Source organism: Impatiens glandulifera, chromosome 3, assembly GCF_907164915.1.
Source record: "Impatiens glandulifera chromosome 3, dImpGla2.1, whole genome shotgun sequence".
Classification (NCBI taxonomy): domain Eukaryota; kingdom Viridiplantae; phylum Streptophyta; class Magnoliopsida; order Ericales; family Balsaminaceae; genus Impatiens; species Impatiens glandulifera.
In genome coordinates, this window is record NC_061864.1 from 32,166,974 (window position 1) to 32,180,086 (window position 13,113).

General features: G+C 32.1%; 1 protein-coding gene across 1 annotated transcript; it reads left to right on the forward strand.

The window, feature by feature from the left end:
* LOC124932712 (kinesin-like protein KIN-7N) lies at window positions 1-11,320 on the forward strand. Its single transcript, XM_047473377.1, has 18 exons — window positions 1-208; window positions 336-425; window positions 1,216-1,334; window positions 1,481-1,594; window positions 1,675-1,756; window positions 1,842-1,909; window positions 3,029-3,088; window positions 3,514-3,656; window positions 3,728-3,830; window positions 4,026-4,106; window positions 5,508-5,576; window positions 5,654-5,713; window positions 5,823-5,975; window positions 6,616-6,909; window positions 7,194-7,280; window positions 7,578-7,736; window positions 9,592-9,840; window positions 10,603-11,320. The coding sequence occupies exons 1-18, from the start codon at window positions 61-63 to the stop codon at window positions 11,038-11,040; spliced, it is 2,517 nt and encodes an 838-aa protein (XP_047329333.1). The 5' UTR covers window positions 1-60; the 3' UTR covers window positions 11,041-11,320.
* The last annotated feature ends 1,793 nt before the right edge of the window (window positions 11,321-13,113 follow it).

A 13,113-nucleotide genomic window follows, 5' to 3' on the forward strand; every position in this document is an offset into this window, starting at 1 on the left:
CAGTACGGCACATTTGGATTTCCGGTCAGAAACTGAGGCGGAGGGAGAGTGTACGAGAGAATGGAGAAGATATGCGTTGCAGTGCGAATGCGACCGCCGGTCAGCCACGAGATCCTGAATGGAGTTGCTTACTGGAAGGTTGAAGATAATCGAATTTCTCTTCACAGATCTCAAGGCACCCCTGTCTCCGGTGCTTCCTACGCATTTGGTATTCTATTACATCGATCTCTATCCCTCGCATACTCTTATTTAATTAAGTATTATCTATGTTCTACAAGAGTTTAAAATGCGTATTGCATAAGGTTGATTTCATGGTTTTACTGGATTGCCTGCAGATCATGTGTTCGACCCAAATTGCACAAACCAGAAGGTGTATGAGCTTCTTACGAAGGATATCGTTTATGCTGCAATAGATGGATTCAATGGTACTTATTCTTCTCTTGCATCACCGAATATTTTATGAGCTTCCGTATGTGATAACTAGAGCCAAATTAGTCATCTTTTCTTGTAAATAGAAGTAATTTAGATCGTCATGTTAGATGGGTTGAAGAATTCATAGGTATATAAATTTTCTGTTAGAATTCTGTACATTTTGAGAAGAAGAAGGAGTGCTAGAATCTGGAAGTGAATTGAAATGAACATGCTGATAGACAATGAAGAACTGTCAATGGCAGGCAGAGGGGATTAGCTCAATCCTCAAACAAGGATATAATCCCAGAAACCAAATCCATAGTTAAATAAATATAAATTGGATAGATCAGATTGCTTATGTACTTGTAGATAACCACCTTATCCTACCAATGCATATTCTTATACTTCACATTACTTCCTAGTTCCTACCAATCTCCATTGTTTGAGAAATATGTGGAAGAACAATAAACCTGCACCTGAAGGTTGTTGGCACAATTATGTAGCACCCAATCCACTGTTGTTGCACCATGAGGAGCATTGGTGGAAGTGACCTCCTCATGTACTCTTTTATCAACAGTTTCCTTTTGTTTATATCTATTGCATTGGCTTTCTTTGTTTTGTTTTGTTTCATTGTCCCTTTCGTTTTCTCTTTCTGAATTGTTACATTATCTGTCATCTCACTTTCTTCATGCTCTTATAGTGTCCTTTATGGTATATTATCAGTGATGATTTACAATTCTTGTGGAACAACTAGATTTGGTGCATTTACTTTGTTGACATACATTGTCTTCTACTGTTTTCCAGGAACTGCATTTGCATATGGGCAGACTAGCAGTGGAAAGACGTTCACCATGAATGGATCAAACAATGATCCCGGAATAATTCATCGAGCAGTTGTAGATATATTCAAGAACATTGAGATGGTGCTGTTTTTTTTCTCATAAATAATCCCTTGATTTATGACTAGTATAACTTAGCAATGTTTTTCTAACCAGGCCTGTTATCAAGGTTCACTATTGTGATAAATTTTAGACCACGATGATAACTTTTTGTTGGTTTTTTATTTCAGAGAACAGACCGGGAATTCCTTATCCGAGTCTCCTATATGGAAATATACAATGAAGAGATTAAGGATCTCCTTGCAATTGAGAATCAAAAACTGCAAATCCATGAAAGTTTAGAGGTGAGCTGGGGACTGATAGGACTAAATTCCAATTGATTGCAGCATGATAAGAAGAAAAACTAAAACATTTTGTATTCTAGCGTGGAGTATTCGTTGCAGGTTTGCAGGAACAGATTGTCAACAATGCTGAACAAGTGCTTATGCTGCTTCAGTCTGGGGAAGGTTTTTCTCTAATCTTGTCAAGTTCCTATCTTACACGTGTTCTCTAAACTTGCTTATGAAACATCTTGGACATTGTTTTCTACAGTTAATAGACATTTTGGTGAGACAAACATGAATGCAAGGAGCAGTAGATCTCACACTATATTTAGGATGGTATGTAAATATATTATTTGTACGTCACAATTTTGTTGCATCATTATCTTGTACTATAGTTGATAAACGTTCAAGCTAATATATCTACCATGCAAGAATCTCTGGTAAAATATGCACAGCTATTGTAATATTTGTAGCCTCCTTTGTTCTCGTCTAAACATCACAACTATGCACCAGTCTATGAAAGTAGATAAAATGAGAAGCTAATGGTGCGAGTGGTTGGATGTTGAGGTCCTGGATATGAGATTCTTGACTAAGCCATTTATAGGCAATGAAAAAATCAATAATAGAAATGGGTTAGATTGATAACCAGGGGAAAACAGCATGGTGTGGGTGGGTAAGAGCCTAAGAGAAAAGGAGAAGGGGTGGTACAAGAGGTGAAGGCCATCTCTTCTTGGAGAAGGGACAGGGGCACATTGGGTAGAAAGAGGAGATTAAAACTGAGTTAAGATGGGAAATACTGCAAATTGTCTATTCTCTTTGTGGTCCTATTTCTATTCTTATTTTGGCTTTATTTACAATTAATACCTTTCTTGTATTGTTTACTGTTATTTTGTTCAGGGTTGACATTGTCTAGATGTTCAATCATGCCATAAATTCTGGCAAGTTGCTTAAGTTAAATACACTCATATGTTCACTTGCGAGGCAGTCTTGTACAAGATCTTATCCCATTACAGTATATATACATCTAATCTTCTTTAATATTTACACAATAGTTGTCCAATTCAACGTGACTTCATGAGTTGTTCAATGAAATGTCATGTTCAACGCTTGGTATATAAACTGTTTGTATAATTAGAAGTTACATATACAACAACTCTATTTAATAAAAAGTTTACATTTAAAAAAATTATTATTTACACCATAGATGAGTTAATGGCTGTGATATTTGTTGGATATATGAAAGGGCTAAGAAATCTGATAATAGCTGTGTTTTTTTCTACCAAAGAGTTCTCTTGAGTACTCGTGGCTACTTTAACTTGCAACATATTTTTGATAAGATGTTAACTGCCGCATTTTGCAGCATATCTTCTGTGCACGCCAGTACTACTTTGCTAGTCTTGTACCAATACTGATGCTGCTTTAAATGTATTTTCTCTCTCTCTCTTGACTTAACAGGTATTAGAAAGCAAGGGAAAGGATTCTGAATCTGATGATGCAATTCGTGTCTCTGTTTTGGTTCGTACTTTTTGAATCTCATTTGCCCTACTTCTATCTCACATAGATCATTTTATGACATCTTTAAATTTTAACTTCTCAAACTTTTTGTTTGTTTGTTTTTGGATCAATTCATTCTCTTTCACAACACAATTTCCAATTTTCTCTCATCATATTTTCTTTTTACTATTTGCAATAAAAATTCATTTTATCTCTCATCAACCATAATATCAATCAACATCATTATTTACTTACTGTTGTCTTTCTCTACCTTTTACTTTTATGAACATTTTAATTTCATACCATCCTTATTTAAAACTCACCCCAAGACCTTAAGGATCCCATAGGAGTTAATAGTTTTTATAATTGCATTTTGTCCATAAAATAGTTATTTTGGCTGTTATGCCTTTTTATTTGTTTTTTGTTTTCACTGCAATGGATGCTAGAATTTGGTTGATTTAGCTGGCTCTGAACGCATAGCTAAAACTGGAGCTGGTGGAGTTCGTCTGAAGGAAGGAACATTCATTAATAAGAGTCTAATGGTCCTTGGAAATGTAATTAACAAACTGACTGATGGGGGAAAGCAGAGGTATTTAGTTGAAGTTATATATGGCTAGTCTGGATAAACTGCTGACTAACAAGTAACATCTTCTTCTTTAGGGCTCACATTCCATTTCGAGATAGCAAATTGACTCGCATACTTCAACCAGCTCTTGGTGGGAATGCCAAAACGTCAATAATATGCACTTTAGCTCCTGAAGAGGTTATTGACACATACATGTTCTAATTTCAGGAATTGAGATCTTCTCCTCCAAAATTCTCAACCATATTTTGATGTGTCACAATCCTATCTAGTAGAGATTGAAATTGTTAAGAGATTTGGAGAAGAGGATCCAGATTCAGTTTCACATAAATTTTGCTGCTAGAAAGTTAATTTTAATTGACTAATGCAATCCAGGTTCATATAGAAGAAACAAAGGGTACTCTCCAGTTTGCCAGCAGAGCAAAAAGAATAACTAATTGTGTTCAAGTGAATGAGGTGTGTATACTCGTGAATTTATTATTAAGGATGTTTGATTATCGACATCATTTTGCCTCTGAGTTTAATTGATAACATATAGTCTTGGCTTCTGTTTTGATTTAGAATAGACAAGATTAATCAAACATTGTTATTCTTTGCCCTTGTTTAGTAAGGGATATAATTGATTATAAAGTATAAGCTATATATGAACAATAATAATATAGGGATATATGAGGAGTATGGACTAAATTTATTTGGTTGAATTTGATCCTATGGACAATATGTATGAACAAAGATTGAAAATAGTTGTTGAACGTATCTCGTCGCTGAAGTAGCGTGAGTTACTTTGAACCATTATTCCATAGAATATCTAGAGAATTGATGACTCCCTTGGGATGTTGACATTTGTTAGCCAAATCTCGTTTTATCTCGTGTTCATTACTTTACTCTTGTCTCTATTGTTTTAGATTATTGTTATTTTTTAAAGATTTTTCAAAAATAATAAAGAAGCAAAGGGAGGCAAAAGACATCAAACACTAGGATGACAATGACACTTAAATGAAATGAGCTTAAATAGAGAAAAAAGATCACTCATCCTCCGTTCAAACACACTAGCTTATACACACTTGTTAGAGACACCAACCCATTAAACACCCAATTACTCATCCTCAGTTCAATTCAAGCTCAAACACACTAGCTTATATACTATAAAATCTTCTCTTTCTTAACTTATACTGAGCATTCAATCTTCTTAAGGGACTTTTCCATCTTTGATTTTGGTTGTTCCTTCTTCTATACATATTCATGACCTTGGGGAAAACACATCATCAAAATATTTTTATCATATTCTAACAATAATAATTTGCATTGTTATCATTAGTTTATTATAACTAGTTGTCAATAAAATAATAAAACAGTAGTAAAATATTATAATAATAATAACACCACTAATAATTATTATTTCTATACACGGGATTAGACTGATATTTAGGACCAAGACTTACCAAACACTATTTAGAAAGAATGTGATATTTTACACTTTACATCTTTACAAAGTACAGTCTACCATGTTCACAGCTCTTGTAAGAGCTTGCTTGGTGTGTTTTTTTGGATACAATAAAATGAACTCCAGATTAAATCTAAATTTAACAGAAATATGTTGTTTGGTGGAGAAGTGGATTAATTAGATGATTTGAATGTAAAAACCAAAATACTCTAATGGTATTTTAATTGGTGATGGGATAATTTGATGAGAGAATAAATTGATTGATGAGATGTTGGATTGTTTCAGCATTCTATTTAATCCCAATTCACAAACAATCCACACCAAACAAGTTATTGATTAACTTGGAGGTGTATTGTTTATCATTTTCCTGAATGTAGTGGCATTCTTATGAGTTTCATGTTTCTTTTATGTAGATTTTAACGGATGCAGCTTTACTTAAGCGCCAAAAGCTAGAGATTGAGGAAATGCGTAAGAAGCTTCAGGTGATTAAAATTGTTCAATATTTTTTTATTCTTTCACATTTGAACATGTTAAAATCATTTTCACTATGCATCTGCAGGGATCTCGAGCTGAAGTACTAGAACAAGAGATTTTGAAATTACGCAATGACATGCTCAAGGTGGATATCCATGGATTATGTTTTAATGTCCATAATATTCTTCCTTTGTTTCATGACTTCATCCAAAATATAATTCTTATGCACTTATTTTATCTTGTCATATGGTCAGTATGAACTTGATCATGAGAAGCTTGCAATGGAGCTAGAGGAGGAGAGGAAATCACAGAAAGAACGAGACCAGTGCATCAAGGAGCAACAAATAAAGATCAACAATCTCTCTAATCTCGTCACTCTGCCAGAGCCTGATAACAAATCTAGCCAGGTAAGGTAAACTTTAGCCAGGAAAAATTTCTGAATATTCTAGATGGAAACCGACTTCTCTATCATTTGCAGAAATTTTACAACGTTCTTTCCGTATTCCAACCAACACATTTTCCCTCATTGTTTACATTTGCTTCTATAATATCCACTCATTGAGCATTAAATTTATACTTGGTTCACTTATATTCCTGGACCCTCCAAGTCTATCAGTGAATCTTGGACTTGATGGACAATGCACCCCTGCCTTGTTCTCTATTAAATAGGTATATCCTGATTCGACTGGACCTGGAGAATATTAATGGACTTTTAACTACAACCTACTCATTCTAGGCCAGGGGATACATTATCTTATCTATAAAATTATGGGGAATGTATTTTTTTAAATTTAGATGACTATATCTCTGACATGTAAATTGAGGGATACTTTGATATTTTCTTTCAAATGAAATGTAAACAATGTTTTGGCTAAACCATGATATGTAACTTTAATGTCATGTCTTTCTCTCTATTTCTGTTCTAGCAATGAGAAACCATTGACAATACCACACTCCCCATAAATTGCATCTTATAAATTGATGTTATTTCATATATTCTTTGATGATTTTGCTTGGATGTTTACAAGTAATTGATATTTTTGTTAGGATAATGAACTTGCTAAAGAAAACACCAAGGAAGAAAGCATTAACAGTCATGGGGTACTTCAGGAAGATGCTTTTAATACCCCTTGTTTTAAGGCTCGTCCAAACGCTTTTGTTGCTAGGCGATCAAATTATTCGTTACCACGTGACTGTAGTCCTCTTCCAGATACATTTAGCAATTTTGTTGATGAAGATCAATGGGCACAGATGAACAACGGTTTTGTATTTGACCTTGATTCAATTAACATGACTCCTGCAAGAAAAGTTCAATCCTTCCCAAATGTTAGTGCAACTCCTGTAAGTTTTTTTTTCATATGCAGCATTTTCAGCATCCATTTAATACACATCAAGATGGTTGTGCTTCTTTATTTTTCCTTCAATGCCTTGGAGAATTCACTAATCTCATGCATGTCTTTTGAATCTTTGAGAGCCATGTTGTTTATAAGAAACTTCCAATTTTGGCTTTGTAACTCTAAAAGTATGTGGATATAAATTTTTATTTAGGGGCATATAGATTAGTTTATAATTTTTCTTATTTTTGCTAACTTTTATAGTCCTTATTTATGAAAACTGTCTTTTAGGGTTGCTCCAATTTGGACTCCAAACAAGAGATTCAGTCCCTGAAGGAGCAGTTGGAACAGACTTTGAAAGAAAAGGAGGAGCTTGAGGTTTGTAATACCGTCTTCTTTTCTCTGTTTAATTGTGCTACAATTAATTAAGTTAGTGGTTAAGGTAGAGAAGAGCCCTTATTTCAATATTTTTGAATCATGATAATTATAATTGAACAAACGAATAGAATCTTGAAGTTTAGATAGAAAAATTATTTTAATAGGTTCAAAAGTATTTTCATTTCCAGAGTTCAAGTTGTTTTTTACATTAGGCTGGATTCATACAAATTTAATATGCCCCAGAAGAGTTCTTAAACAAAAATTGAATAGTTTTTTTTTTCTCATTTATTATTGCAGAGGCACCACCAGAGACAAGTCAAATTGAATGATGAGTTAGCTCAACAATTATCTGAACTTCAGAAGGAGTCAGTATTAACTGAAAAGATTCCTCAGCATCTGCTTGATTCAGTCAGAGAATGTAAAGATGTGTACCAGAACGTTTTCTCAAGTCTTAAGGTATTTTTTTTTTGGAAAACGATTTATCGTCATTTTATTACAAACCCGAAAAGAAAAAGAAAATCGTTTAGCGTTAGAGCAAAACAAACCTTTGTCCTAATTTTTCGGAGTATCAAACCAAATGAAACCAGTTTTGACAAATCTCCCAATTGGCTTGAGTAATGCGAATTCTAAACTTCCCAGTTCCTGGCCTTTCTAAGCACCAACTCTTGTAACATTTGCCAATTCTCCAAAAAATTCAGCAATTTCATTGTCGTGGCAAATCTCTTCCAAATTGTGGTCGTGTATGGGCATCCTCCTAAAAGCAATTGTCTCAACATCTATCGAACAAAAAACACAATAAATATCCGAAATAGTCATAAATCTAATAAGCTTGTCTCTCGTCATGCCACCGATCTACAACTTGCCCTTGGGATCTAAGAATGTTCCATGGCATGCTAGAAATAAACTTGCCACACTCCTCAACTTTCCATTGTCAATAGTCTCTACGGTCATGATGAAGATTGAGACTTTGGACATGCTCAAGAATTCTGTTGCCTTCCCGTAACATCTCGTTCCACTCCCCCCCATGAAAGATATCCCGAACCGTGACTACCTTACAGTCCCCGTCGAATCAGAACCCGCTGAAATTCCAGCTTGAGACAAATTAATTCTTTCAAAACCAATGATCATGCCAATAAAGAACATCTTTCCAATCACTAAAACCAACTTCAATCATTTTCCTCGCACTATCCCTTGTGTTCATGATTTTCTTAAGCGACCATGACATGTGCTTCTGGATAGAGCTTGTCCAAATGCTTGTATCCCCTTTCATAAATCTCTGAGTGAACCCAACAAACCCAAAGAGAATCTTGCTTCTTAGCCAAAGCCCAAAAATGTTTGACATTGAGAGTTTTGTCCTCTTCCACACAATTCTTAAGACCAATGTCTCCCTCTTCTTTTGGCATGTACACATGTTCCCATTTCACTTTTTTTCCCTCTATCATGACTGTCCCAAATGAAGTCCCTCGTATTCTGAAGTTCCTTGCATAAAACGAACTGCTGTAACTAGTGTCCAATAATGGCCATGATGACTCTCTTCACAAGTTTGATTCTACCTGCATAAGACAGTCTTTTATTGACCCAATACAAAATAGAATTTTTCACATTCTCAACATGTTGAGGTACTTTTATCATATAATAAAAAAGTAGGTACAAATAATGTGAAACCTATTAAAATTCATTGTTTATTCATGAGGAAGTTTAATGCTAATTATTGAAATATTAGATATTTATATCTTAAAAATATAATATTAAGATGATATAATTGAAAACAATAATATTTTATTGGATTTGACTAGCATATATATGACTTCAAATGTGTCAAGCTCCTAACTCAAAGTAATAACATGCTAGACAGAACTTTGAAACATAGAAACGTGTAGATAAAAACTATTATCTAACAATATTGCAAATAAAATAAATTGCAATTCTTAAGTGGGAACTGTGGAATTGAATATAAAAAAAAATCTTATACAATTTAGGGTTGAGGGCCATTGGATTGTAATTCCAATTATAATTTCTTTGTTTAAATAATCAAACAAAGCCTTATTATAACTTACCGACATAAAAAATAAAATAAATTGCAATGCAATTCTTAATTGGAAATGGTGATATTGAATATTAAAAACATCATATACAACTTACTGTTTAGGGTGATTGGAATTGTAATTCCAATTGTAATTTCTTTGTTTAATTGATCAAACAAACTACAAAATTGGAATTAACCCCAATTCCAATTAAACCACAACCAAAAATAGACTTGGTTTTTTTCTTATCCTGTGTTAAATCATATTTTCTTTTATAATATGAACAGGGTTTTATTGCCGATGACAACTCATCTACAACAAAGTTACTTTCCAGCACAGGTGATGTTGGTATCAGCCTTTTCTCAACTTTAGAAACACATTTATGTGAAGTCATGTCTGAGAACACTGTCCTGATTCAAGAACAAACTGAAATACTCTCTGATGGCTTAAATGGAACAATTACTACTACACCCTTGGTATCATCTTCAGAACTATCATCAACTACAAATAATCCTTTGAGTAGCTTGGAATACAAGGTAGCTGCTTGGCCACCGTTTTCAAGATGCAACTTGTCATTACCAATTTTATTCTGCATCTTGTTAGTATCTCTTGTTTCCATTTATGTGCATATGATATTAAATGGTTAAAATAACTTCGTTTACTATTGTATTATTCGACACTAAAGTTTCAATAAAGTCATGAAAAGTTTTACCAGAAATTGTGTTATGCATTTCAATAAACCTCTTGACTGTGTTATGCATTTCAATAAACCTCTTGATTGTGTTATGCATTTCAATAAGCTTTCTAGACATTCTCTACATCTGTTTTTGGTTATGTCTAGTGTGCAGTAGCTTGAAATTGTTGGATTTTTTCCTTGGACTAAATTGGCTTAGCCTGGAAACACTTATAGTTTATGTTTCTGAATCCCGGATCTTGTTCGATCTATGATTATTTGAATAAGTGGTTATTTCCAAATAACCTTATTTGAAGTTGGTTATTGCAAATCACGGTATTTGAGTAAAAAGACATTAGGGGTATAAATATATAATGTTATTTCTTTTTATAGAATTGAGGGGTTTTTGGTTGATGATTTAAATGATGTGATTAATGAGCCGATTGTTGATTGGATATCGAGCTATATGAGACATCAAATAAGATCTAAGTTTAGTTTTCAAACATAATCTTATTCAGATAATGTTTCCAAGGTCATTAATGTGCTTTACATAGGTTATGGAAGCTTCCTTCTTTCCTGGATTACATATAGTTTATTTTGATATCATTTAAACATCTTGTTAAAGGACTGCAATATGGAAAGGCTGAAGGAAAAGCTGAAGGAAAGGCTGGATATTGAACTTGTCAAAGGAAAGGAAAGGTTCCAGAACTTGTCAAAAGAACTGGAAACCATCAACGATGTTCTAGAAGATTCTAGAGAAAGATACGAATGTTTGCTGAGGGATCTCGAACTCTTGAAAGGAGATAAAGATACTCTACTGTATAAAGTGTCGAGTTTGTCTGAAACAATTTCAACAATGACAAATGAAAAAGAGAACATTTTGCAGAATCTGAATTCTGAAGTGCTGAAAAGGAAGAATCTAGAAGATGATGTGAAACACTTCAACGTGGATTATGCATGTCGATGGAGATCTTTCCAGGCTTTCCAAAGCCAATTGAGTTCTGAAATTGAGAATTTAAAGGCAATGAAAATTTCAGTGTCCAAGTATCTTGGACAGTCTTAAATCAATCCCTATGTCAAAACTATAAGTTGGGGTCATTTCTTGACCATAATTATATCAACATATTGGGATTAAGTTTGAAATTTGAATATACATGTGACAATTTGTATATTTAACACTTTTAGAGTCCCGTTCTGATTTGGATACGGATCTTGTTTTCGAATAGGCTCAATGTACTGTATTATAGTCAAAATGATTTGGCTTGCTAGTTTTTATTTCCATAATGCAATTTGTATACTTATTTTCAAGATCAATGTGTATTATTAGAATACACATGACTTGATTGAGGTTGGGTCCAAATCCCATCCTATCTCCTAGCAAAAACAATGAATCTTGCAGCCATTGTTCTTACAAATCTTGACAAAAAAATCAGCTCATATGTTCTATAAGCCATTTGGTTGAGTTGGGTTTTCATCAAATAAAATTAGTTTTAAAAAATCTTTACATGTCAAATCAAATAAAGCCCAACAAAAGGGTCTCTTTGCTTCCATTTGTTACCTTAATCTAGATGTCTGCAAATACTTCCTTCCAAATGGATTCAATCCTTTATGATAATCCCTAGGCTTTCAGAAAAGCTTGATAATTTAGGTTGATATGTTTTTGTTCATAAGAAAGTTTTTATGCTTTTGATTGTGTTAGTAGATATTTGGTCCAACTAAGGATAATTGTTCATTTGCTAGATGTCCCAAATTTTCACGACATTCTTTGATGGTCTTTTCGAATCTAGAAGGATTGATTTATCAAATCGGGCTTTAGTCTAAGATGAAATTTCAAATTCTAATAGGCGTGGTAAACATAATTGCACATATTTTTGAAGGAAACCAATATAGGTAACTTGTACTATTTATGTTATTTTTTACTATAATTTAAATTGGTAGCTTAAAGATGTTTCATGTGATAATGTTTCAATGTACAATTAATTTTGTTTGAGGATGCGTGGAACATTTTCTATTTTTATTTTATTTTGTGTTTTAAAATTTTGTATAAAGCATATTTTCTTAATTATTGTGAATTGGGTAAAAAAATATACATATTTCAGATTTAATGGACTTAATATTTTTTTTTTGTTTTGCCAGCAACAAAAGAAAATTATAATTAACTTAAAAAGGTTGCTTCTCGCTCCACACTAAAATTTAAAATGATCAAACAAAAGTGATAAAAATGATAAAATAACTAAGACCTCTGACCCATATATTTATTCTAAGTCTAAAATGCAGCAAATGTCAAAACAGTAATTCATCTCCAATCCAAAAATTCATTTTCAAACTAAAAAATATTTTCGAAATATTCCATTTTAGACAAACTTTTAACTTTTTTCAATAATTTTCTATATATTTATCAACTTTACAAATTAAATCTTAATTTTTTTTCAAATTCATTAAAAAAAATTATGATAAAATTAATTATAAATGAATAATTTATACACATAAAAAAAAAAATATTTTTGTCGTTAATTTTATTATCTATGTTGTATTTTTAATTATTGTGAAAAATGTAATTTTTATTTTTAAGTATTGTGAGAGTATTTTTAATTATTGTGAAAAATATATATTTTTAAGTATGATAAGAGATGTATTTTTTAATTATTGTAAGAAATGTAATTTTTATTTTTAAGTATTTTTAAGATATATAATTATTGCATTTGATTATTTTTTAGTTTTTTTTATCAATATTATTTATTATTATAAATTTATGATATATAAAAAATATTAATATAAATATATAAGATAAAATAAGAAATTAAACATATAAATAAATTATATACAAAGCTAAATATAAAATTTAATTAAAATAAAAAATAAAATGACCAAATTAAATATTTAAAATAAATGATATAAAAAAGTTAAATATCCAAATCAAACAATTATAAGTATGGAGAAGAAAAATAGGTTTTGGTATGCTTATGCACTACCATTGGAGATGGTTAAAAGTGTGCAATATTTTACGACAAATATTATTTAGCAGGTCCATACTCTAACTATCACAAAATTATCAAAAAATTGTTTGGAATTTTCCCTAAACATTCTTATTTTTTGGTGATATTATTGTTTTCTTAATTCATTTATAATTTATAAT

Bases quoted from the DNA above. Each gene is read 5' to 3' on its own strand.
- LOC124932712 (XM_047473377.1), top strand. From the start codon at position 61: ATGGAGAAGATATGCGTTGCAGTGCGAATGCGACCGCCGGTCAGCCAC. The intron at 5,577-5,653 runs GTGATTAAAATT...ATGCATCTGCAG, and splicing joins AAATGCGTAAGAAGCTTCAG to GGATCTCGAGCTGAAGTACT. The intron at 6,910-7,193 runs GTAAGTTTTTTT...ACTGTCTTTTAG, and splicing joins CAAATGTTAGTGCAACTCCT to GGTTGCTCCAATTTGGACTC.